This window comes from Carcharodon carcharias (genome assembly GCF_017639515.1).
Source record: "Carcharodon carcharias isolate sCarCar2 chromosome 24 unlocalized genomic scaffold, sCarCar2.pri SUPER_24_unloc_1, whole genome shotgun sequence".
Lineage (NCBI taxonomy): Eukaryota > Metazoa > Chordata > Chondrichthyes > Lamniformes > Lamnidae > Carcharodon > Carcharodon carcharias.
This window is the reverse complement of record NW_024470584.1, coordinates 3631397-3657490: the sequence shown is the minus strand read 5'-3', so window position 1 is coordinate 3657490 and position 26094 is coordinate 3631397. Positions and strand designations below refer to the sequence as shown.

The 26094-nt window shown below is 53.7% G+C and overlaps 1 protein-coding gene across 1 annotated transcript in view; it reads left to right on the top strand.

The window, feature by feature from the left end:
• Positions 1-23562: 23562 nt before the first annotated feature.
• LOC121273475 (A disintegrin and metalloproteinase with thrombospondin motifs 5-like) overlaps positions 23563-26094 on the top strand; it is a 302366-nt gene continuing 299834 nt past the window's right edge. The window contains exon 1 of the mRNA XM_041180638.1: positions 23563-24018. Within this exon, the coding sequence (XP_041036572.1) occupies positions 23563-24018 (456 nt within the window). The remainder of the gene's footprint in view (positions 24019-26094) is intronic.

Genomic DNA, 26094 nt, shown 5'->3' with positions numbered 1-26094 from the left:
ACTCCTTTAATAGTGATTTCAGTGTGTGTGAGTCCGGGTGTGTAGGAACACTTGTTTAATAGTGATTTCAGTGTATGTGAGATTCCGGGTGTGAAGGAACACTCCTTTAATAGTGATTTCAGTGTGTGTGTGAGTCTGGGTGTGAAGCAACACTCCTTTAATAGTGATTTCAGTGTGTGAGAGCCCGGGTGTGAAGGAACACCCCTTTAATAGTGATTTCAGTGTGTGAGAGCCCGGGTCTGAAAGAACACTCCTTTAATAGTGATTTCAGTGTGTGTGAGCCCGGGTGTGAAGGAACACTCCTTTAATAGTGATATCAGTGTGTGTGTGTGTGAGCCCGGGTGTGAAGGAACACTCCTTTAATTGTGATTTCAGTGTGTGTGAGTCTGGGTGTGAAGGAACACTGCTTTAATAGTTATTTCAGTGTGTGTGAGTCCGGGTGTGAAGGAACACACCTTTAATAGTGATTTCAGTGTCTGAAGCAATGCTGCTGTAATTCTATTTCTGCAAATATCGTTTTGAATCTCATATTTTTAGCAGATTCTGCGAGTTATTTACTGCTCGTCACAAGACTGTTCCCAGAGCACTTGCCGTGTGCAGATTGACTGGGATTCTCCTGAATATGTGGCATGCGTGTGCTTGAGCCGCTTTCTCTGACATACATTGCTCAGGAATTCAAGGGCAGACACAGCTATCAGATTGTGCGATCCAACCTTGGGTTTGAAGGCATAATAATATCCCAGCATCTGGCCAGGAAGGTTAAGGGTCGCAGATTGAAGTAATTACAGCACTCACAGCGAGTCACATGAAATGTTTCCATGCCAGCTGCTATTGTACAACCCGTGTGTGTGTGTGTCTCAGTGTCAGCCCCTGTCTTTGTACAGTCACAGACGGTGTGTAAAAGGGAAAAATTCCCTCCAGTCATTGGCTGTACGGACTGTGTGTGTGTATCTGCGTTGGCTCCTGTGCTTGTACACTACACACGGTGTGTAAAAACGAATGATTCACTCCCGCCGGCGACTGTACAGCCCGTGTGTGTGTCTCAGTGTCGGCTCTTCTGCTTGTACCATCACACACGGTGGGTAAAAACGAATGATTCACTCCCGCCGGCGACTGTACAGCCCGTGTGTGTGTCTCAGTGTCGGCTCTTCTGCTTGTACCATCACACACGGTGGGTAAAAATGAATGATTCACTCCCGCTGGCGACTGTACAGCCCCTATGTATGTCTCGGTGTCAGACCCTGTGCTTGTACAGTCACACACGGTGAGTAAAAAGGGAACGAGTCCACCCTGTCAGTGATTGTACAGTCTGTTTGTGCCTCAGTGTCAGCTCCTGTGCTTGTAAAGTCACAGATGGTGGGTAAAAGAGAATGATTGACTCCCGCCAGTGACTGTACAGCCTGTGTGTGTGTGTCTCGGTGTCAGCTCCTGTGCTTGTACCGTCACACATGGTGGGTAAAAGATAATGATTCACTCCCATCAGCGACTGTACAGCACACATCGGTCTTAGTGTCAGCTCCAGTGCTTATACAGACACACACGGTGGGTAAAATAGAATGACTCACTCCCGCCAGCGACTGTACAGTCCGTGTGTGTGTCTCAGTGTCGGCTCCTGTGCTTGTTCAGTTACACACGGTGGGTAAAAGAGAACGATTCCCTCCCGCCAGTGACTGTACAGCCCATGTGTGTGTGTGTCTCAGTGTCAGCCCATGTTCTTGTACAGGCACATACAGTGGGTAAAAGGGAATGATTCCCTCGCATTAGTGATTGTACAGCCCGTGTGTGTGTCTCAGTGTCAGCCCCTGTGTTTATACAGTCACACGGGATATGTAAAAGGGAATGATTCCCTTCTGTCAGCGATTGTACAGCCCGTGTATGTGTCTCAGTGTTGGCTCCTGTTCTTGTACATTCACACACGGTGGGTAAAAGGGAATGATTCCCTTCTATCAGCGATTGTACAGCCCTGTGTGTCTCTCTCGGTGTCAGCTCCTGTGCTTGTACAGTCACACATGATGGGTAAAAGAAAATGATTGACTCCTGTCAGCGACAGTACAGCCCCTGAGTGTCTCAGTGTCAGCTCCTCTGCTTGTACAGTCACGCCCAGTGGATAAATACGAATGATTCACTACCACCAACGACAGTACAGCCCAGGCCTGTCTTAAAGTGTCAGCTCCTGTGCTCTTACAGTTACACACGGAGGGTAAAAAAGAGGATGATTGACTCCTGCCAGTGACTGTACAGTCAGTGTGAGTGTCTCAGTGTCAGCTCCTGCGTTTGTACAATCACAGACGGTGGGTAAAAATGAACGATTCACTCCTGTCAGCGACTGTACAGCCCGTGTGTGTGCTTCAGCGTCGGCTCCTGTGCTGGGGTGGGTCGAAGAGTGAGCAGTGGGTGGGGAGGGGGTTGGGGAGGAGGGCAGCAATGCGGAGGGATCTGAAGGAGCAGTTTCCTGCCGGTCTGAACCCACAGTGGGGTTCTCAGTGGGGTGGGGGGGGTGTGGGGTGTGGGGGTTGGGGGACCTGCGCTCCTGCCTGTCAGGACAGGCAACCCTTCCTGTCAGAGGCCGGCCTGTGGCCCTGTTGCACCCCGTCAATGACGTCTGGACGAAGGCCCAGCCGGAGTCCCACCCACCACCACCCCCCCTACCCAAACACACAACCCCCCTCCCCTCACCGGCCTCGGGGTCTCCAGAGGAGGCGGACACCACCCCCCCCCACCTCACGTCCAGAGGCTGTTACCCGGGCACCTCTCGGACCGGATACGACGGCTGTGGTCCCATCTCCTGGCGCACGAGAGGACCTGGAACCTCCGGGCCGGAGCTGATCCGGGGCCCGTGGAGTTGACCCTCGTCACTGAGGTGAGGCGAACTGTCGGCCAGCGATATTTCAGTCAGCGGGTTGGCATTGCAGGCCCACCGACAATCGAGAGGCCTAGTCAAGGCCTTTGAGCCCAACAATTAGGTAGAATTTTTCTCTGCCTGTCTAACCTTGGCCTTCATAGTCAGAGGATTCGAGTACAGGAGCAGGGATGTCTTGCTGCAAGTGTACAGGGACTTGGTGAGACCACACCTGGAATATTGTGGGCAGTTTTGGTCTCCTTATCTGAGGAAGGATGTTCTTGCTATAGAGGGAGAGCAGCGAAGGTTTATCCGACTGATTCCTGGGATGGTGGGACTGACATATGAGGAGAGATTGAGTCGGTTAGGATTATATTCACTGGAGATCAGAAGAATGAGGGGGGGATCTCATAGAAACCTATAAAATTCTAACAGGACCAGACAGGGTAGATGCAGGAATGATGTTCCCGATGGTGGGGGAGTCCAGGACCAGGGGTCACAATCTGAGGGTACGGGGTAGACCATTTAGGACTGAGATGAGGAGAGATTTCTTCGCCCAGACAGTGGTGAGCCTTTGGCATTCACTACCACAGAAAGTAGTTGAGGTCAAAACATTGTATGTTGTCAAGGAGTTGGATATAGCTCTTGGGGTGAAAGGGATCAAAGGGTATGGGGAGAAAGCGGGAGCAGGCTGTTGAGTTGGATAATGAGTCCCATAATGAATGGTGGAGCAGACTCGAAGGGCCGAATGGCCTCCTCCTGCTCCTAGTTTCTATGTTTCTATGTTGGTGGGCTGGCGAACTGACCAGGCAACCTTTGGGGTTTTCTTTTGGGAAACCTCATCCACGGGCGAGATGAGGTTTCCAACAGTGAATAATAATAAAAAAAAATTAAAAATAGTTAGTTACACACACCGGGTTTTCTGTACACTATCGGAGAGGGATTAACACTCGCACTCACCTCTCCCTGATCCAAGGGAGGGTGGGAGAGGGCGTTAAATATTCCTGGGTGCATGGTGTTCAGGAAAGAGAGGGATTAGCAAGTAAACAGGGAGGGGGGATGGTGAAGGTATTGAGTAACAGAGTGTCGGAGTACGAGAGGATATCCCAGAGGAGGGCAGAGGGTGGTGGTGTCAAGGTTGTATCCTTGGCCTAGCGACCCAAACTAATGCTCTTTGTGCAACATAGGCTCATAACCAGCCACGGCTGCTGGTCAGTTTTACATTCAGTTCATAAATCTGTTTTTTTTTTTAAAAAAAAAGCTCATCTCAATAATGACGACCATTGTCGACTGTTGTAAAAACCCCATCTGGTTCATTCATCTCCTTTAGGGAAGGGAATCTGCCCTCCTTACCCGGCCTGGACTACACGTGACTCCAGACCCACAGCCGTGTGGGTGACTCTGAAATGACTGAGCCAGACACTCGGGTTTAACAAACTGATACAAACTCAGAAAACAGGAATCAAACCGGACGCACCACCCGGCATCGAGCCAGACACCGGAAACCACAACGGCAAACTCAGCCCTGTCGACCCTGCAAAGTCCTCCTTACTGACATCTGGGGGCTAGTGCTGAAATTGGGAGAGCTGTCTCACAGACTAGTCAAGCAACAGCCTGACCTAGTCATCCTCACGGAATCATACCTTACAGATAATGTTCCAGACACCACCATCACCATCCCTGGGTATGTCCTGTCCCACCAGCAGGACAGGTCCAGCAGAGGTGGTGACACAGTGGGAAACAGTCAGGAGGGAGTTGTCCTGGGAGTCCTCAACATCGAATCCGCACCCCATGAAGTCTCATGGCATCAGGTCAAACATGGGGCAAGGAAACCTCTTGCTGATGACCACGTCCCACCCTCCCTCAGCTGATGAATCAGTGCTCCTCCATGTTGAACATCACTTGGAGGAAGCACTGAGGGTGGCGCGGGTGCAGAATGTACTCTGGGTGGGGGACTTCAATGTCCATCACTAAGAGAGGCTCAGTAGCTCCACTACTGACCGAGCTGGCCGAGTCCTAAAGGACATAGCTGCTCGACTGGGTGTGTGGGAGGTGGTGAGGGAACCAACAAGAGGGAAAAACATACCTGACCCCATCCTCACCAAGCTGCCTGTCACAGATACATCTGTCCATGTTCATTTTTACCCCACCTCACATGGTTATAATATGCTTGATGCCACTGTTCACGACACCCTCCATCATTGTACTGATGATGGAGAGTAGACTGATGGGGCGGTAATTGGCCGGGTTGGATTTGTCCTGCTTTTTGGATACAGGACATACCTGGGCAATTTCCCACATAGCTGGGTAAGATGCCAGTGTTGTAGCTGTACTGGAACAGCTTGGCTAGGGGCATGGCAAGTTCTGGAGCACAAGTCTCCAGTACTATTGCTGGAATATTGTCAATGCCCATAGCCTTTGCAGTATCCAGTGCCTTCAGCTGTTTCTTGATATCACGTGGAGTGAATCGAATTGTCTGAAGACTGGCATCTGTGATGCTGGGGACCTCCAGAGGAGGCTGAGATGGATCATCCACTCGGCACTTCTGGCTGAAGATTGTAGCAAATGCTTCATCCTTATCTTTTGCACTGATGTGCTGGGCTCCTCCATCATTGAGGATGGGGATATTTGTGGAGCCTCCTCCAGTGAGTAGCTTAATTGTCCATTGCTATTCATGACTGGATGTGGCAGAACAGCAGAGTTTAGATACGTTGGGGGAGGTGGTGCCATAATGGTATTGTCACTGGACCAAAAACCCAGGGTCCCAGGGTAATGATTCAAATCCCATCAATAAAAATCTGGGATTAAAAGTCTGATGGTGACCATGGAACCATTGTCGATTGTTATAAAAACCCCATCTGGTTCATTCATCTCCTTTAGGGAAGGGAATCTGCCCTCCTTACCCGGCCTGGACTACATGTGACTCCAGCCCCACAGACATGAAATGGCCGAGCCAGACACTCGGGTGTAACAAACTGATACAAACTCAGAAACCAGGAATCAAACCGGACGCACCAGGCACTGGAATCGACAATGACAATCGCGGCCCTGTTGACCCTACAAAATCCTCCTTACTAACACCTGGGGGCTTGTGTCAAAATTGGGAGAGCATCTCACCGATTAGTCAAACCACAGGGATGAGGTCAGAGTGACTGCCCTTGACATCAAGAAATCACTTAAACGAGTGTGGCATCAAGGAGCCCTTAAAAACTGGAAGCAGGGGAAAACTCTCTGCTGGTTGGAGTCATACCGAGCACAAAGGAAGATGGTTGTGGATGTTGGAGGTCAGTCATCTCCGCTCCAGGACATCACTGCAGGAGCTCCTCAGGGTAGTGTCCTCGGCCCAACCATCTTCAGCTGCTTCATCAATGACCATCCTTCCATCATAAGGTCAGAAGTGGGGATGTTCGCTGATGGTTGCACAATGTTCACACCATTCACAACTCCTCAGATACTGAAGCAGAACATGTCCAAATGCAGCAAGACCTGGACAATATCCAGGCTTGGGCTGACAAGTGGTAAGTAACATTCACACCACACAAGTGTCAGGCAATGACCATCTCCAACAAGAGATTATCTAACCATCGCCCCTTGATGTTCAATGGCATTACCATCACTGAATCCCCCCACTATCAACATCCTGGGGGTTACCATTGACCAGAAACTGAACTGGACCAGCCATATAAATACTGTGGCTACAAGAGCAGGTCAGAGGCTGGGAATCCTGTGGAGAGTAACTCACCTCCTGACTCCCCAAAGCCTGTCCACCATCTACAAGGCACAAGTCAGGAGTGGGATGGAATACTCCCCACTTGCCTGGATGAGTGCAGCTCCCACAACACTCAAGAAGCTCGACACCGTCCAGGACAAAGCAGCCCCGCTTGATCGGCCCCCCATCCACAAACATTCACTCCCTCCACCACCGACGCACAATAGCAGCAGTGTGTGTACCATCTACAAGATGCACTGCAGGAATTCACCAAGGCTCCTTCGACAGCAACTTCTAAACCCACAACCACTACCATCTAGAAGGACAAGGGCAGCAGATAGATGGGGAACACCACCACATGGAAGTTTCCCTCCAAGTCACTCACCATCCAGAAGTGGAAATATATCGGCTGTTCCTTCACTGTCGCTGGGTCCAAATCCTGGAACTCCCTCCCTAACAGCGCTGTGGGTGTACCTGCACCACAGGGACAAAATCCTGGAACTCCCTCCCTAACAGCGCTGTGGGTGTACCTACACCACAACGACAAAACCCTGGACCTCCCTCCCTAACAGCACTGTGGGTGTACCTACACCACACGGACAAAATCCTGGAACTCCCTCCCTAACAGCACTGTGGGTGTACCTACACCACACGGACAAAATCCTGGAACTCCCTCTATCCCTCCGATAGGGGAACAGACTGCCCGGTGTGTGTAAATGTGGACAGGTGGGTGACAGGGTTAATCCCCCTCCGATAGGGAACAGACTGCCCGGTGTGTGTAAATGGGGGGAGGTGTGTGAGAGGGTTAATCCCCCTCCGATAGGGAACAGACTGCCCGGTGTGTGTAAAGGGGGAGAGGTGGGTGAGAGGGTAAATCCCCCTCCGATAGGGAACAAACTGCCCGGTGTGTGTAAAGGGGGAGAGGTGGGTGAGATGGTAAATCCCCCTCGGAGAGGGAACAGTCTGCCTGCTGTGTTTAAATGGTTGGAGGTAGGTGAAAGGGTTAATCGCCCTCCGATAGGGAACAGGTTGCCCGGTGTGTGTAAATGTGGACAGGTGGGTGACAGGGTTAATCCCCCTCCGATAGGGAACAGACTGCCTAGTGTGTGTAAATGGGGGGAGGTGGGTGAGAGGGTTAAACCCCCTCCGATAGGAAACAGGCGACACGGTGTCTGTAAATCAGGAGAGATGAATGACAGGTTTAAGCCCCCTGCGACAGGTAACATGCTGCCCTTTGTGTGTAAATGGGGGGAGGTGGGTGAGAGGGTTAATCCCCCTCCGATAGGGAACACACTGCCCGGTGTGTGTAAATGGTTGGAGGTAGGTGAAAGGGTTAATCGCCCTCCGATAGGGAACAGGTTGCCCGGTGTGTGTAAATGGGGGAGGTGGGTGACAGGGTTATTCCCCCTCCGATAGGGAACAGGTTGCCCGGTGTGTGTAAATGGGGGAGGTGGGTGACAGGGTTAATCCCCCTGCACTAGGGAAAAGGTTGCCCGATGTGTGTAAATGTGGACAGGTGGGTGAGAGGGTTAATCCCCCTCCGATAGGGAACAGACTGCCCGGTGTGTGTAAATGGGGAGAGGTGGGTGAGAGGGTTAATCCCCCTCCGATAGGGGAACAGACTGCCCGGTGTGTGTAAATGGGGAGAGGTGGGTGAGAGGGTTAATCCCCCTCCGATAGGGAACAGACTGCCCGGTGTGTGTAAATGGGGGGAGGTGGGTGAGAGGGTTAATCCCCCTCCGATAGGGAACAGACTGCCCGGTGTGTGTAAATGGGGAGAGGTGGGTGAGAGGGTTAATCCCATTCTGATAGGGAACAGACTGCCTGGTGTGTGTAAATGGGGAGAGGTGGGTGAGAGGGTTAATCCCCCTCCGATAGGGAACAGGTTGCCCATGTGTGTAAATGGGGAGAGGTGGGTGAGAGGGTTTATCCCACCACAACAAGGAACAGACTGCCCGGTGTGTGTAAATGGGGGGAGGTGGGTGAGAGGGTTAATCCCCCTCCCATAGGGAACAGACTGCCCAGTGTGTGTAAATGGGGAGAGGTGGGTGAGAGGGTTAAACCCCCTCCGATAGGGAACAGACTGCCCAGTGTGTGTAAATGGGGAGAGGTGCGTGAGAGGGTTAATCCCCTCCGATAGTGAACAGGCTGCCAGGTGTGTGTAAAGGGGGAGAGGTGGGTGAGAGGGTTAATCCCCCTCCGATAGGGGAACAGACTGCCCGGTGTGTGTAAAGGGGGAGAGGTGGGTGAGAGGGTTAATCCCCCTCGGAGAGGGAACAGTCTGCCTGCTGTGTGTAAATGGTTGGAGGTAGGTGAAAGGGTTAATCGCCCTCCGAAAGGGAAGAGGCTGCCTGGTGTGTGTAAATGGGGAGAGGTGAGTGAGAGGGTTAATCCCCCTCCGATAGGGAACAAACTTCCCGGTGTGTGTAAAGGGGGAGAGGTGGGTGAGATGGTAAGGTCCCCTCGGAGAGGGAACAGACTGCCCGGTGTGTGTAAATGGGGAGAGGTGGGTGAGATGGTAAATCCCCCTCTGAGAGGGAACAGACTGCCTGCTGTGTGTAAATGGTTGGAGGTAGGTGAAAGGGTTAATCCCCCTCTGATAGGAAACAGGCTGCACGTTGTGTGTAAATGGGGAGAGGTGGGTGAGAGGGTTAATCCCCCTCCGATAGGGAACAGACTGCCCGGTGTGTGTAAAGGGGGAGAGGTGGGTGAGAGGGTTAATCCCCCTCCGATAGGGAACAGACTACCCAGTGTGTGTAAAGGGGGAGAGGTGGGTGAGAGGGTTAATCCCCACCGATAGGGAACAGACTGCCCGGTGTGTGTAAATGGGGAGAGGTGGGTGAGAGGGTTAATCCCATTCTGATAGGGAACAGACTGCCTGGTGTGTGTAAATGGGGAGAGGTGGGTGAGAGGGTTAATCCCCCTCCGATAGGGAACAGACTGCCCGGTGTGTGTAAATGGGGAGAGGTGGGTGAGAGGGTTAATCCCCCTCCGATAGGGAACAGACTGCCCGGTGTGTGTAAATGGGGAGACTTGTGTGAGAGGGTTAATCCCCCTCCGATAGGGAACAGACTGCCCGGTGTACGTAAAGGGGGAGAGGAGGGTGAGATTGTAAATCCCCCTCGGAGAGGGAACAGTCTGCCATCTGTGTGTAAATGGTTGGAGGTAGGTGAAAGGGTTAATCGCACTCCGAAAGGGAAGAGGCTGCCTGGTGTGTGTAAATGGGGAGAGGTGAGTGAGAGGGTTAATCCCCCTCCGATAGGAAACAGGCTACACGGTGTCTGTAAATCAGGAGAGATGAATGACAGGTTTAATCCCCCTGCGATAGGGAACATGCTGCCCTTTGTGTGTAAATGGGGAGAGGTGGGTTAGGCGATTAATCCCTCAACGATAGGGAACACACAACCCGGTGTGTGTAAATGGGGGAGAGGTGGGTGAGAGGGTTAATCCCCCTCCGATAGGGAACAGACTGCCCGGTGTGTGTAAATGGGGAGAGGTGGGTGAGATGGTAAATCCCCCTCGGAGAGGGAACAGTCTGCCTGCTGTGTGTAAATGGTTGGAGGTAGGTGAAAGGGTTCATCGCCCTCCGATAGGGAACAGACTGCCCGGTGTGTGTAAATGGGGAGAGGTGGGTGAGACGCTTAATCCCCCTGCACTAGGGAACAGACTGCCCGGTGTGTGTAAATGTGGACAGGTGGGTGAGAGGGTTAATCCCCCTCCGATAGGGAACAGACTGCCCGGTGTGTGTAAATGGGGGGAGGTGGGTTAGACGATTAATCCCTCAACGATAGGGAACAGACTGCCCTGTGTGTGTAAATGGGGAGAGGTGGGTTAGACGATTAATCCCTCAACGATAGGGAACAGACTGCCCTGTGTGTGTAAATGGGGAGAGGTGGGTGAGAGGGTTAATCCCCCTCCGATAGGAAACAGGCTACACGGTGTCTGTAAATCAGGAGAGATGAATGACAGGTTTAAGCCCCCTGCGATAGGTAACATGCTGCCCTTTGTGTGTAAACGGGGAGAGGTGGGTGAGAGGGTTAATCCCCCTCCGATAGGGAACAGACTGCCCAGTGTGTGTAAATGGGGAGACGTGTGTGAGAGGGTTAATCCCCCTCCGATAGGGAACAGACTGCCCGGTGTGTGTAAATGGGGAGAGGTGGGTGAGAGGGTTAATCCCCCTCCCATAGGGAACAGACTGCCCAGTGTGTGTAAATGGGGAGAGGTGGGTGAGAGGGTTAAACCCCCTCCGATAGGGAACAGGCTGCCAGGTGTGTGTAAATGGGGAGAGGTGGTTGAGATGGTAAAACCCCCTCGGAGAGGGAACAGTCTGCCTGCTATGTGTAAATGGGGGGAGGTAGGTGAAAGGGTTAATCGCCCTCCGAAAGGGAAGAGGCTGCCTGGTGTGTGTAAATGGGGGGAGGTGGGTGAGAGGGTTTATCCCCCTCCGATAGGGAACAGACTGCCTGGTGTGTGTAAATGGGGAGAGGTGGGTGAGAAGGGTTAATCCCCTCCGATAGGGAACACACTGCCCGGTGTGTGTAAATGGGGAGAGGTGGGTGAGATGGTAAATCCCCCTCGGAGAGGGAACAGTCTGCCCGGTGTGTGTAAAGGGGGAGAGGTGGGTGAGATGGTAAAGTCCCCTCGGAGAGGGAACAGACTGCCTGCTGTGTGTAAATGGTTGGAGGTAGGTGAAAGGGTTAATCGCCCACCGAAAGGGAAGAGGCTGTCCTGTGTGTGTAAATGGGGAGACGTGTGTGAGAGGGTTAATCCCCCTCCGATAGGGAACAGACTGCCCGGTGTGTGTAAATGGGGAGAGGTGGGTGAGAGGGTTAATCCCCCTCCGATAGGGGAACAGACTGCCCGGTGTGTGTAAATGGGGAGAGGTGGGTGAGAGGGTTAATCCCCCTCCGATAGGGAACAGACTGCCTGGTGTGTGTAAATGGGGAGAGGAGGGTGAGATTGTAAATCCCCCTCGGAGAGGGAACAGTCTGCCTGCTGTGTGTAAATGGTTGGAGGTAGGAGAAAGGTTTAAGCGCCCTCCGAAAGGGAAGAGGCTGCCTGGTGTGTGTAAATGGGGAGAGGTGGGTGAGAGGGTTAATCCCCCTCCGATAGGAAACAGGCTACACGGTGTCTGTAAATCAGGAGAGATGAATGACAGGTTTAAGCCCCCTGCGATAGGTAACATGCTGCCCTTTGTGTGTAAATGGGGAGAGGTGGGTTAGACGATTAATCCCTCAACGAAAGGGAACAGGTTGCCCGGTGTGTGTAAATGGGGAGAGGTGGGTGAGAGGGTTAATCCCCCTCCGATAGGGAACAGACTGCCCGGTGTGTGTAAATGGGGAGAGGTGGGTGAGAGGGTTAATCCCCCCTGCGATAGGGAACAGACTGCCCGGTGTGTGTAAATGGGGAGAGGTGGGTGAGAGGATTAATCCCCCTCCGATAGGGAACAGACTGCCCGGTGTGTGTAAATGGGGAGAGGTGGGTGAGATGGTAAATCCCCCTCGGAGAGGGAACAGTCTGCCTGCTGTGTGTAAATGGTTGGAGGTAGGTGAAAGGCTTAATCGCCCTCCGAAAGGGAGGAGGCTGTCCTGTGTGTGTAAATTGGGAGAGTTGTGTGAGAGGGTTTATCCCACCACAACAGGGAAAAGGTTGCCCGATGTGTGTAAATGTTGAAAGGTGGGTGAGAGGTTTAAACACCCTCCGATAGAGAACAGGCTTCCCGGTGTGTGTAAATGGGGAGAGGTGGGTGAGAGGGTTAATCCCCCTCCGATAGAGAACGGACTGCCCGGTGTGTGTAAATGGGGAGAGGTGGGTGAGAGGGTTAATCCCCCTCCGATAGAGAACAGGTTGCCCGGTGTGTGTAAATCTGGACGTGATTGAGAGGGTTAATCCCATTCTGATAGGGAACAGTCTGCCCGGTATGTGTAAAAGGTGAGATGTGCTTTAGAGGGTTAATCCCCCAACGATAGGGAACACACTGCCCGGTGTGTGTAAATGGGGAGAGGTGGGTGAGAGGGTTAATCCCATTCTGATAGGGAACAGTCTGCCCGGTATGTGTAAAAGGTGAGATGTGCTTTAGAGGGTTAATCCCCCAACGATAGGGAACACACTGCCCGGTGTGTGTAAATGGGGAGAGGTGGGTGAGAGGGTTAATCCCCCTCCGATAGGGATCAGACTGCCCGTTGTGTGTAAATGGGGGAGAGGTTGGTGAGATGGTAAATCCCCCTCGGAGAGGGAACAGTCTGCCTGCTGTGTGTAAATGGTTGGAGGTAGGTGAAAGGGTTAATCGCCCTCCGATAGGGAACAGACTGCCCGGTGTGTGTAAATGGGGGGAGGTGGGTGAGAGGGTTAATCCCCCTCCGATAGGGAACAGTCTACCAGATCTGCGAAAATGGGGAGAGGTGGGTGAGACACTTAATCCCCCTGCACTAGGGAAAAGGTTGTCCTGTGTATGTAAATGTGGACAGGTGAGTGAGAGGGTTAATCCCCCAACGATAGGGAGCAGGTTGCCCGGTGTGTGTAAATGGGGAGAGGTGGGTGAGAGGGTTAAACCCCCTCCGATAGGGACCAGGCTACACGGTGTCTGTAAATCAGGAGAGATGAATGACAGGTTTAAGCCCCCTGCGATAGGTAACATGCTGCCCGGTGTGTGTAAATGGGGAGAGGTGGGTTTGACGAATAATCCCTCAACGATAGGGAACAGTCTGCCCGGTGTGTGTAAATGGGGAGAGGTGGGTGAGAGAGTTAATCCCCCTCCGATAGGGAACAGACTGCCCAGTGTGTGTAAATGGGGAGAGGTGGGTGAGAGGGTTAATCCCCCTCCGATAGGGAACAGACTTCCCGGTGTATGTAAAAGGGGAGAGGTGGGTGAGATGGTAAATCCCCCTCGGAGAGGGAACAGTCTGCCTGCTGTGTGTAAATGGTTGGAGGTAGGTGAAAGGGTTAATCGCCCTCTGAAAGGGAAGAGGCTGCCTGGTGTGTGTAAATGGGGAGAGGTGGGTGAGAAGGTTAATCCCCCTCCGATAGGGAACAGACTTCCCGGTGTATGTAAAGGGGGAGAGGTGGGTGAGATGGTAAATCCCCCTCGGAGAGGGAACAGTCTGCCTGCTGTGTGTAAATGGTTGGAGGTAGGTGAAAGGGTTAATCGCCCTCTGAAAGGGAAGAGGCTGCCTGGTGTGTGTAAATGGGGAGAGGTGGGTGAGAAGGTTAATCCCCCTCCGATAGGGAACAGACTGCCCGGTGTGTGTAAATGGTTGGAGGTAGGTGAAAGGGTTAATCGCCCTCCGAAATGGAAGATGCTGCCCTGTGTGTGTAAATGGGGAGAAATGGGTGAAAGGGTTAATCCCCCTCCGATAGGGAACAGACTGCCCGGTGTGTGTAAATGGGGAGAGGTGGGTGAGAGGGTTAATCCCCCTCCGATAGGGAACAGACTGCCCGGTGTGTGTAAATGGGGAGAGGTGGGTGAGAGGGTTAATAACCCTCCGATAGGGAACAGACTGCCCGGTGTGTGTAAATGGGGAGAGGTGGGTGAGAGGGTTAATCCCCCTCCGATAGGGAACAGACTGCCCGGTGTGTGTAAATGGGGAGAGGTGGGTGAGAGGGTTAATCCCCCTCCGATAGGGAACAGACTGCCCGGTGTGTGTAAATGGGGAGAGGTGGGTGAGAGGGTTAATCCCCCTCCGATAGGAAACAGGCTACACGGTGTCTGTAAATCAGGAGAGATGAATGACAGTTTTAATCCCCCTGCGACAGGTAACATGCTGCCCTTTGTGTGTAAATGGGGAGAGGTGGGTTAGACGATTAATCCCTCAACGATAGGGAACTGACTGCCCGGTGTGTGTAAATGGAGAGAGGTGGGTTAGAGGGTTAATCCCCCTCCGATAGGGAACAGACTGCCCGGTGTGTGTAAATGGGGAGAGATGGGTGAGAAGGTTAATCCCCCTCCGATAGGGAACAAACTGCCCGGTGTGTGTAAATGGGGAGAGGTGGGTGAGATGGTAAATCCCCCTCGGAGAGGGAACAGTCTGCCTGCTGTGTGTAAATGGTTGGAGGTAGGTGAAAGGGTTAATCGCCCTCCGAAAGGGAAGAGGCTGCCTGGTGTGTGTAAATGTGGACAGGTGGGTGAGAGGGTTAATCCCCCTCCGATAGGAAACAGGCTACACGGTGTCTGTAAATCAGGAGAGATGAATGACAGGTTTAAACCCCCTCCGATAGGGAACAGACTGCCCAGTGTGTGTAAATGGGGGAGAGGTGGGTGAGATGGTAAATCCCCCTCGGAGAGGGAACAGACTGCCTGCTGTGTGTAAATGGTTGGAGGTAGGTGAAAGGGTTAATCGCCCTCCGATAGGGAACAGACTGCCCTGTGTGTGTAAATGGTTGGAGGTAGGTGAAAGGGTTAATCGCCCTCCGAAAGGGAACAGGCGACACGGTGTCTGTAAATCAGGAGAGATGAATGACAGGTTTAAGCCCCCTGCGATAGGTAACATGCTGCCCTTTGTGTGTAAATGGGGAGAGGTGGGTGAGAGGGTTAATCCCCCTCCGATAGGGAACAGACTGCCCGGTGTGTGTAAATGGGGGGAGGTGGGTGAGAGGGTTAATCCCCCTGCGATAGGGAACATGCTGCCCTTTGTGTGTAAATGGGGGGAGGTGGGTGAGATGGTAAAACCCCCTCGGAGAGGGAACAGTCTGCCCGGTGTGTGTAAATGGGGAGAGGTGGGTGAGAGGGTAAATGCCCCTCGGAGAGGGAACAGTCTGCCTGCTGTGTGTAAATGGTTGGAGATAGGTGAAAGGGTTAATCAACCTCCGATAGGGAAGAGGCTGTCCTGTGTGTAAATGGGGAGAGGTGGGTGAGAGGGTTAATCGCCCTCCGATAGGGAACAGACTGCCCTGTGTGTGTAAATGGGGAGAGTTGAGTGAGAGGGTTAATCGCCCTCCGATAGGGAACAGACTGCCCTGTTTATGTAAATGGGGAGAGGTGGGTGAGAGGGTTAATCCCCCTCCGATAGGGAACAGACTGCCCGGTGTGTGTAAATGGGGAGAGGTGGGTGAGAGGGTTAATACCCCTCCGATAGGAAACAGGCTGCCCTGTGTGTGTAAATCTGGAACGTGATTGAGAGGGTTAATCGCCCTCCGATAAGAACAGGTGGCCTCATGTCTGTAGATGGGGAGAGGTGGGTGAGAGGGTTAATCCCCCTCCTATAGGAAACAGGCTACACGGTGTCTGTAAATCAGGAGAGATGAATGACAGGTTTAAGCCCCCTGCGATAGGTAACAGGCTGCCCGGTGTGTGTAAATGGGGAGAGGTGAGTGAGAGGGTTAATCCCCCTCCGATAGGGAACAGACTGCCCGGTGTGTGTAAATGGGGAGAGGTGGGTGAGAGGGTTAATCCCCCTCCGATAGGGAACAGACTGCCCGGTGTGTGTAAATGGGGAGAGGAGGGTGAGATTGTAAATCCCCCTCGGAGAGGGAACAGTCTGCCTGCTGTGTGTAAATGGTTGGAGGTAGGAGAAAGGTTTAAGCGCCCTCCGAAAGGGAAGAGGCTGCCTGGTGTGTGTAAATGGGGAGAGGTGGGTGAGAGGGTTAATCCCCCTCCGATAGGAAACAGGCTACACGGTGTCTGTAAATCAGGAGAGATGAATGACAGGTTTAAGCCCCCTGCGATAGGTAACATGCTGCCCTTTGTGTGTAAATGGGGAGAGGTGGGTTAGACGATTAATCCCTCAACGATAGGGAACAGGTTGCCCGGTGTGTGTAAATGGGGAGAGGTGGGTGAGAGGGTTAATCCCCCTCCGATAGGGAACAGACTGCCCGGTGTGTGTAAATGGGGAGAGGTGGGTGAGAGGGTTAATCCCCCCTGCGATAGGGAACAGACTGCCCGGTGTGTGTAAATGGGGGGAGGTGGGTGAGAGGATTAATCCCCCTCCGATAGGGAACAGACTGCCCGGTGTGTGTAAATGGGGAGAGGTGGGTGAGAGGATTAATCCCCCTCCGATAGGGAACAGACTGCCCGGTGTGTGTAAATGGGGAGAGGTGGGTGAGAGGGTTAATCCCCCCTCCGATAGGGAACAGACTGCCCGGTGTGTGTAAATGGGGAGAGGTGGGTGAGATGGTAAATCCCCCTCGGAAAGGGAACAGTCTGCCTGCTGTGTGTAAATGGTTGGAGGTAGGTGAAAGGCTTAATCGCCCTCCGAAAGGGAGGAGGCTGTCCTGTGTGTGTAAATTGGGAGAGGTGGGTGAGAGGGTTTATCCCACCACAACAGGGAAAAGGTTGCCCGATGTGTGTAAATGTGGAAAGGTGGGTGAGAGGTTAAAACCCCCTCCGATAGAGAACAGGCTTCCCGGTGTGTGTAAATGGGGAGAGGTGGGTGAGAGGGTTAATCCCCCTCCGATAGAGAACAGACTGCCCGGTGTGTGTAAATGGGGAGAGGTGGGTGAGAGGGTTAATCCCCCTCCGATAGAGAACAGGTTGCCCGGTGTGTGTAAATCTGGACGTGATTGAGAGGGTTAATCCCATTCTGATAGGGAACAGTCTGCCCGGTATGTGTAAAAGGTGAGATGTGCTTTAGAGGGTTAATCCCCCAACGATAGGGAACACACTGCCCGGTGTGTGTAAATGGGGAGAGGTGGGTGAGAGGGTTAATCCTCCTCCGATAGGGATCAGACTGCCCGTTGTGTGTAAATGGGGGAGAGGTGGGTGAGATGGTAAATCCCCCTCGGAGAGGGAACAGTCTGCCTGCTGTGTGTAAATGGTTGGAGGTAGGTGAAAGGGTTAATCGCCCTCCGATAGGGAACAGACTGCCCGGTGTGTGTAAATGGGGGGAGGTGGGTGAGAGGGTTAATCCCCCTCCGATAGGGAACAGTCTACCAGATCTGCGAAAATGGGGAGAGGTGGGTGAGACACTTAATCCCCCTGCACTAGGGAAAAGGTTGTCCTGTGTTTGTAAATGTGGACAGGTGAGTGAGAGGGTTAATCCCCCAACGATAGGGAGCAGGTTGCCCGGTGTGTGTAAATGGGGAGAGGTGGGTGAGAGGGTTAAACCCCCTCCGATAGGGACCAGGCTACACGGTGTCTGTAAATCAGGAGAGATGAATGACAGGTTTAAGCCCCCTGCGATAGGTAACATGCTGCCCGGTGTGTGTAAATGGGGAGAGGTGGGTTAGACGAATAATCCCTCAACGATAGGGAACAGACTGCCCGGTGTGTGTAAGTGGGGGAGAGGTGGGTGAGAGGGTTAATCCCCCTCCGATAGAGAACAGACTACCCAGTCTGTGTAAATGGAGAGAGATGGGTGAGATGGTAAATCCACCTCCGATAGGGAACAGACTTCCCGGTGTATGTAAAGGGGGAGAGGTGGGTGAGATGGTAAATCCCCCTCGGAGAGGGAACAGTCTGCCTGCTGTGTGTAAATGGTTGGAGGTAGGTGAAAGGGTTAATCGCCCTCCGAAAGGGAAGAGGCTGCCCGGTGTGTGTAAATGGGGAGAGGTGGGTGAGAGGTTTAATCCCCCTCCGATAGCGAACAGGCTGCCCGGTGTGTGTAAATGGGGGGAGGTGGGTGAGAGGGTTAATCCCCCTCCGATAGCGAACAGGCTGCCCGGTGTGTGTAAATGGGGAGAGGTGAGTGAGAGGGTTAATCCCCCTCCGATAGGAAACAGGCTGCCTAGTGTGTGTAAATGGGGGGAGGTGGGTGAGACACTTAATCCCCTCCGATAGGGAACAGACTGCCCGGTGTGTGTAAATGGGGAGAGGTGGGTGAGAGGGTTAATCCCCCTCCGATAGGTAACAGGTTGCCCGGTGTGTGTAAATGGGGAGACGTGGGTGAGAGGGTTAATCCCCCTCCTATAGGAAACAGGCTACACGGTGTCTGTAAATCAGGAGAGATGAATGACAGGTTTAAGCCCCCTGCGATAGGTAACATGCTGCCCTTTGTGTGTAAATGGGGAGAGGTGGGTTAGACGATTAATCCCCCTCCGATAGGGAACAGACTGCCCGGTGTGTGTAAATGGGGAGAGGTGGGTGAGAGGGTTAATCCCCCTCCGATAGGGAACAGACTGCCCGGTGCATGTAAAGGGGGAGAGGTGGGTGAGATGGTAAATCCCCCTCGGAGAGGGAACAGTCTGCCTGCTGTGTGTAAATGGTTGGAGGTAGGTGAAAGGGTTAATCGCCCTCTGAAAGGGAAGAGGCTGCCTGGTGTGTGTAAATGGGGAGAGGTGGGTGAGAGGGTTAATCCCCCTGCGATAGGGAACAGACTGCCCGGTGTGTATAAATGGGGAGAGGTGGGTGAGAAGGTTAATCCCCCTCCGATAGGGAACAGACTGCCCGGTGTGTGTAAATGGTTGGAGGTAGGTGAAAGGGTTAATCGCCCTCCGAAATGGAAGATGCTGCCCTGTGTGTGTAAATGGGGAGAAATGGGTGAAAGGGTTAATCCCCCTCCGATAGGGAACAGACTGCCCGGTGTGTGTAAATGGGGAGAGGTGGGTGAGAGGGTTAATCCCCCTCCGATAGGGAACAGACTACCCGGTGTGTGTAAATGTGGACAGGTGGGTGAGAGGGTTAATCCCCCTCCGATAGTGAACAGACTACCCAGTGTGTGTAAAGGGGGAGAGGTGGGTGAGAGGGTTAATCCCCCTCCGATAGGGAACAGACTGCCCGGTGTGTGTAAATGGGGAGAGGTGGGTGAGAGGGTTAATAACCCTCCGATAGGGAACAGACTGCCCGGTGTGTGTAAATGGGGAGAGGTGGGTGAGAGGGTTAATCCCCCTCCGATAGGGAACAGACTGCCCGGTGTGTGTAAATGGGGAGAGGTGAGTGAGAGGGTTAATCCCCCTCCGATAGGAAACAGGCTACACGGTGTCTGTAAATCAGGAGAGATGAATGACAGGTTTAATCCCCCTGCGACAGGTAACATGCTGCCCTTTGTGTGTAAATGGGTGAGGTGGGTTAGACGATTAATCCCTCAACGATAGGGAACTGACTGCCCGGTGTGTGTAAATGGGGAGAGGTGGGTTAGCGGGTTAATCCCCCTCCGATAGGGAACAGACTGCCCGGTGTGTGTAAATGGGGAGAGATGGGTGAGAAGGTTAATCCCCCTCCGATAGGGAACAAACTGCCCGGTGTGTGTAAATGGGGAGAGGTGGGTGAGATGGTAAATCCCCCTCGGAGAGGGAACAGTCTGCCTGCTGTGTGTAAATGGTTGGAGGTAGGTGAAAGGGTTAATCGCCCTCCGAAAGGGAAGAGGCTGCCTGGTGTGTGTAAATGTGGACAGGTGGGTGAGAGGGTTAATCCCCCTCCGATAGGAAACAGGCTACACGGTGTCTGTAAATCAGGAGAGATGAATGACAGGTTTAAACCCCCTCCGATAGGGAACAGACTGCCCAGTGTGTGTAAATGGGGGAGAGGTGGGTGAGATGGTAAATCCCCCTCGGAGAGGGAACAGACTGCCTGCTGTGTGTAAATGGTTGGAGGTAGGTGAAAGGGTTAATCGCCCTCCGATAGGGAACAGACTGCCCTGTGTGTGTAAATGGTTGGAGGTAGGTGAAAGGGTTAATCGCCCTCCGAAAGGGAACAGGCGACACGGTGTCTGTAAATCAGGAGAGATGAATGACAGGTTTAAGCCCCCTGCGATAGGTAACATGCTGCCCTTTGTGTGTAAATGGGGAGAGGTGGGTGAGAGGGTTAATCCCCCTCCGATAGGGAACAGACTGCCCGGTGTGTGTAAATGGGGGGAGGTGGGTGAGAGGGTTAATCCCCCTGCGATAGGGAACAGACTACCCAGTGTGTGTAAATGGGGAGAGGTGGGTGAGAGGGTTAATCCCCCTGCGATAGGTAACATGCTGCCCTTTGTGTGTAAATGGGGGGAGGTGGGTGAGATCGTAAAACCCCCTCGGAGAGGGAACAGTCTGCCCGGTGTGTGTAAATGGGGAGAGGTGGGTGAGAGGGTAAATCCCCCTCGGAGAGGGAACAGTCTGCCTGCTGTGTGTGAATGGTTGGAGGTAGGTGAAAGGGTTAATCAACCTCCGATAGGGAAGAGGCTGTCCTGTGTGTAAATGGGGAGAGGTGGGTGAGAGGGTTAATCGCCCTCCGATAGGGAACAGACTGCCCTGTGTGTGTAAATGGGGAGAGTTGAGTGAGAGGGTTAATCGCCCTCCGATAGGGAACAGACTGCCCTGTGTATGTAAATGGGAAGAGGTGGGTGAGAGGGTTAATCCCCCTCCGATAGGGAACAGACTGCCCGGTGTGTGTAAATGGGGAGAGGTGGGTGAGAGGGTTAATACCCCTCCGATAGGAAACAGGCTGCCCTGTGTGTGTAAATCTGGACGTGATTGAGAGGTTTAATCCCCCTCCGATTGGGAACAGGTTGCCCGGTGTGTGTAAATGGGGAGAGGTGTGTGAGAGGGTTAATCCCCCTCCGATAGGGAAGAGGCTGTCCTGTCTGTAAATGGGGAGAGGTGGGTGAAAGGGTTAATCACCCTCCGATAGGGAAGAGGCTGTCCTGTGTGTAAATGGGGAGAGGTGGGTGAGAGGGTTAATCCCCCTCCGATAGGAAACAGGCTGCCCTGTGTGTGTAAATCTGGAACGTGATTGAGAGGGTTAATCGCCCTCCGATAAGAACAGGTGGCCTCATGTCTGTAGATGGGGAGAGGTGGGTGAGAGGGTTAATCCCCCTCCTATAGGAAACAGGCTACACGGTGTCTGTAAATCAGGAGAGATGAATGACAGGTTTAATCCCCCTGCGATAGGTAACAGGCTGCCCTTTGTGTGTAAATGGGGAGAGGTGGGTTAGACGATTAATCCCTCAACGATAGGGGAATAGACTGCCCGGTGTGTGTAAATGGGGAGAGGTGGGTGAGAGGGTTAATCCCCCTCCGATAGGGAACAGGGTGCCCGGTGTGTGTAAATGGGGAGAGGTGGGTGAGAGGGTTAAACCCTTTCCGAAAGGGAACAGGATGCTCTTAGCGTATAAATGGGAAGAGGTGGGTGAGAGGGTTAAACCCTTTCCGAAAGGGAACAGGATGCTCTTAGCGTATAAATGGGGAGAGGTGGGTGAGAGGGTTTATCCCACCACAACAAGGAACAGACTGCCCAGTGTGTGTAAATGGGGGGAGACGTGGATGAGAGGGTTAATCCCCCTCCGATAGGGAACAGACTGCCCGGTGTGTGTAAATGGGGAGAGGTGGGTGAGAGGGTTAATCCCCCTCCGATAGGGGAACAGACTGCCCGGTGTGTGTAAATGGGGAGGTGGGTGAGAGGGTTAATCCCCCTCCGATAGGGGAACAGACTGCCCGGTGTGTGTGTTATACTCGGGGCAGTGAGAGGTGGGTGAGAGGGTTAACGCGCTGTGTTGTGTAACCGCCTTGCTCTGCCCTTGCCAAGCCTTTGATGAGTTGGACAAGTTCAGCAGGAATGAATATTGTGCAGTTTATGGTTGGTGTCAATCCCGTGCTGTCGCTCTCCGCCTGGTCGGCAGCTCTGGCTGCAGGAGTGTGAGCGGGAGCTTGTGGAGCCGCTGCTTCTGCTCTTTCCCCTCCTGGGGGACTGGGGACCGGCCTCCCGACTCTGCCCCCTGTGCCTTTCCCTTTATGGGCTGCAGGTCCTTTTCCAGGAGACTCTCGGCCAGACTTTCCTGTTGTTGGAGCTGCAGTTTGTCCTGAAGCGTTCCTTAAACAATTAACCTCTTCCATCTCTCCTCTCCGCCTCACTCCGTCTGCCTCCACTTCGCTCCGCCTCGCTCTGTCTGCCTCCCATTCCCTCCACCTCACTCTGTCTGCCTCCCCTTCTCTCCAACTCGCTCCGTCTGCCTCCCCTTCCCTCCACCTCGCTCTGTCTGCCTCCCCTTCTCTCTATTTCACTCTGTCTGCCTCCCCTTCTCTCTATTTCACTCTGTCTGCCTCCCCTTCTCTCTATTTCACTCTGTCTGCCTCCCCTTCTCTCCAACTCGCTCCGTCCGTCTCTCCTTCTCTCTATTTCACTCCATCCGCCTCCCCTTCTCTCCACCTCACTCTGTGTGCCTCCCGGTCCCTCCACCTCACTCTGTGTGCCTCCCCTTCCCTCCACCTCGCTCTGTCTGCCTCCCCTTCTCTCTATTTCACTCTGTCTGCCTCCCCTTCTCTCCAACTCGCTCCGTCCGTCTCTCCTTCTCTCCACCTCACTCTGTCTGCCTCCCATTCCCTCCACCTCACTCTGTCTGCCTCCCCTTCTCTCCAACTCACTCCGTCCGTCTCTCCTTCTCTCTATTTCACTCCGTCCGCCTCCCCTTCTCTCCACCTCACTCTGTCTGCCTCCCCTTCTCTCTATTTCACTCTGTCTGCCTCCCCTTCTCTCCAACTCGCTCCGTCTGCCTCCCCTTCCCTCCACCTCGCTCTGTCTGCCTCCCCTTCCCTCCATCTCGCTCCGTCTGCCTCCCCTTCCTTCCACCTCACTCTGTCTGCCTCCCCTTCTCTCTATTTCACTCTGTCTGCCTCCCCTTCCCTCCATCTCACTCCGTCTGCCTCCCCTTCCCTCCACCTCACTCTGTCTGCCTCCCCTTCTCTCTATTTCACTCTGTCTGCCTCCCCTTCCCTCCATCTCGCTCCGTCTGCCTCCCCTTCCCTCCACCTCACTCTGTCTGCCTCCCCTTCTCTCTATTTCACTCTGTCTGCCTCCCCTTCCCTCCATCTCGCTCCGTCTGCCTCCCCTTCCCTCCACCTCGCTCTGTCTGCCTCCCGTTCCCTCCTCCTCGCTCCCTCTGCCTCCCCTTCCCTCCTCCTCGCTCCCTCGGCCTCCCCTTCCCTCCTCCTCGCTCCCTCGGCCTCCCCTTCCCTCCACCTCGCTCCCTCTGCCTCCCCTTCCCTCCGCCTCGCTCCCTCTGCCTCCCCTTCCCTCTGCCTCGCTCCCTCTGCCTCCCCTTCCCTCCGCCTCGCTCCCTCTGCTTGCGTCGAGGGTCTCCAAGGGCAGCTGGGGCTAGACGATTGCCCCTTGATGGCGTTGTGCCGGGGTTGGTGCGGTGGGGGGGGGTTGGTCACTGTCGCCGGGTCTCCCATGCTGAGCGTGCCCCTCCTCCTGCTCCCCTTGGCGCTGGCTGCAGCGGGCGGCAGTGCCCGGCCGGGTTCTCCGATGCCGCGGTGCCAGGCGGGCGGAGAGACACCCCCTCTGCCCGGCCGCAGGAGGAGCCGCTCGGTCTCCAGGACGCGGCACGTGGAGCTGCTGGTGGTGGCGGACGCCAGCCTGTACCGGGCGCTGGGCCCCGACATCAGCCAGTACCTGCTGGTGCTCTTGGCCGCCGCTGACCGGCTGTACCGGCACCCGTCCCTGGCCAGCGACGTGAGGCTGGCCGTCACCAAGACGCTGGTCCTTCACGGCGACAGCGAGGGGCCCGAGGTCCTGCAGGAGGCACAGCGCACGCTCCACAACTTCTGCCATTGGCAGCAGCAGATGCGGGCCAGGCCTGAGTGGTCAACGGTGACGTACGATGCAGCCGTGCTCCTGACACGACAGGTAAGGGACTGCTGTACTGACACACTCACTGACACACTCACCCTGACACACTCACTGACACACTCACCCTGACACACTCAAACTGACACACTCACCCTGACACACTCACTGACACACTCATCCTGACACACTTACACTGACACACTCGCTGACACACTCACCCTGACACGCTCACTGACACATTCACCCTGACACACTCGCATTGACACACTCACTGACACACTCACCCTTACACACTCACACTGACACATTCACACTGACACACTCACTGACACACTCACCCTGACACACTCACTGACACACTCACACTGACACACTCACTGACACACTAACTGACACACTCACTGACACACACTAACACACTCACTGACACACTCACCCTGACACACTCACTGACACACTCACTGACACACTCACCCAGACACACTGACACTGACACACTCACTGACACACTCAAACTGACACACTCAGACCCTGACACACTCACATTGACACATTCACACCCTGACACACACTGACACACTCACACTGACACACTCACACCCTGACACACTCACTCTGACACACTCACTGACACACTCACCTGACACACTCAAACTGACACACTCACCCTGACACACTCACTGACACACTCATCCTGACACACTTACACTGACACACTCGCTGACACACTCACCCTGACACACTCACTGACACATTCACCCTGACACACTCACCCTTACACACTCACACTGACACATTCACACTGACACAATCACACTGACACACTCACACACTGACACAATCACACTGACACACTCACACCCCGACACACTCACACTGACACACTCACATTGACACACTCACACTGACATATTCACACACTCACACTGACACACTCACACACTGACACAGTCATACTGACACACTCACACCCTGACACACTCACACTGACACACTCACAACCTGACACACTCACACGGACACACTCATGTGGACACACTCACACCCTGACATACTCGCACTGACACATGCACACTGACACACTGACACACTCACACTGACACACACACTGACACAATCACACCCAGACACATTCACCCTGTCACACTCACTGACACACTCACTGACACAGTTATATACTGACACAATCACACTGACACACTCACACCCCGACACACTCACACTGACACACTCACAGTGATACAGTCACACCCTGACACACTCACAATCTGACAAGCTCACACTGGCACACTCACACTGACACACTCACACCCAGACACACTCACACCCAGACACACTCACACCCTGACACACTCACACACTGACACACTCGCACTGACACACTGACTCACTCACACTGACACACTCACACACTGACACACTCACACTGACACACTCACACACTGACACACTCACACTGACACACTCCCACTGACACACTCACACTGACACACTCACACCCTGACACACTCACACACTGACACAATCACACTGACCCACTCACACTGACACACTTACACATTGACACACACACACTGACACAATCACACTGACATACTCCCACCCTGACACACTCACACTGACACACTCACACACTGACACTCACACCCAGACACACACACTGACACAGTCACACTCACACACTCACACCCTGACCCTCACAATCAGACACACTCACAACCTGACACACTCACACTGACTCACTCACATTGACACTCTCACACTGACACACTCACACCCTGACACACTCACACCCTGACAAACTCACACTGACGCACTCACACACTGACACAATCACACCCAGACACATTCACACTGACCCACTCACACTGACACACTCATACCCTGACACACTCACACACTGGCACACTCACACTGACACACTGACACACTCACACTGACACACTCACACACTGACACTCACACCCAGACACACACACTGACACAGCCACACACTGACACTCACACCCAGACACACACACTGACACAGTCACACACTGGCACACTAACACTGACACACTGACACACTCACACACTGACACTCACACCCAGACACACACACTGACACAGTCACACACTGACACTCACACCCAG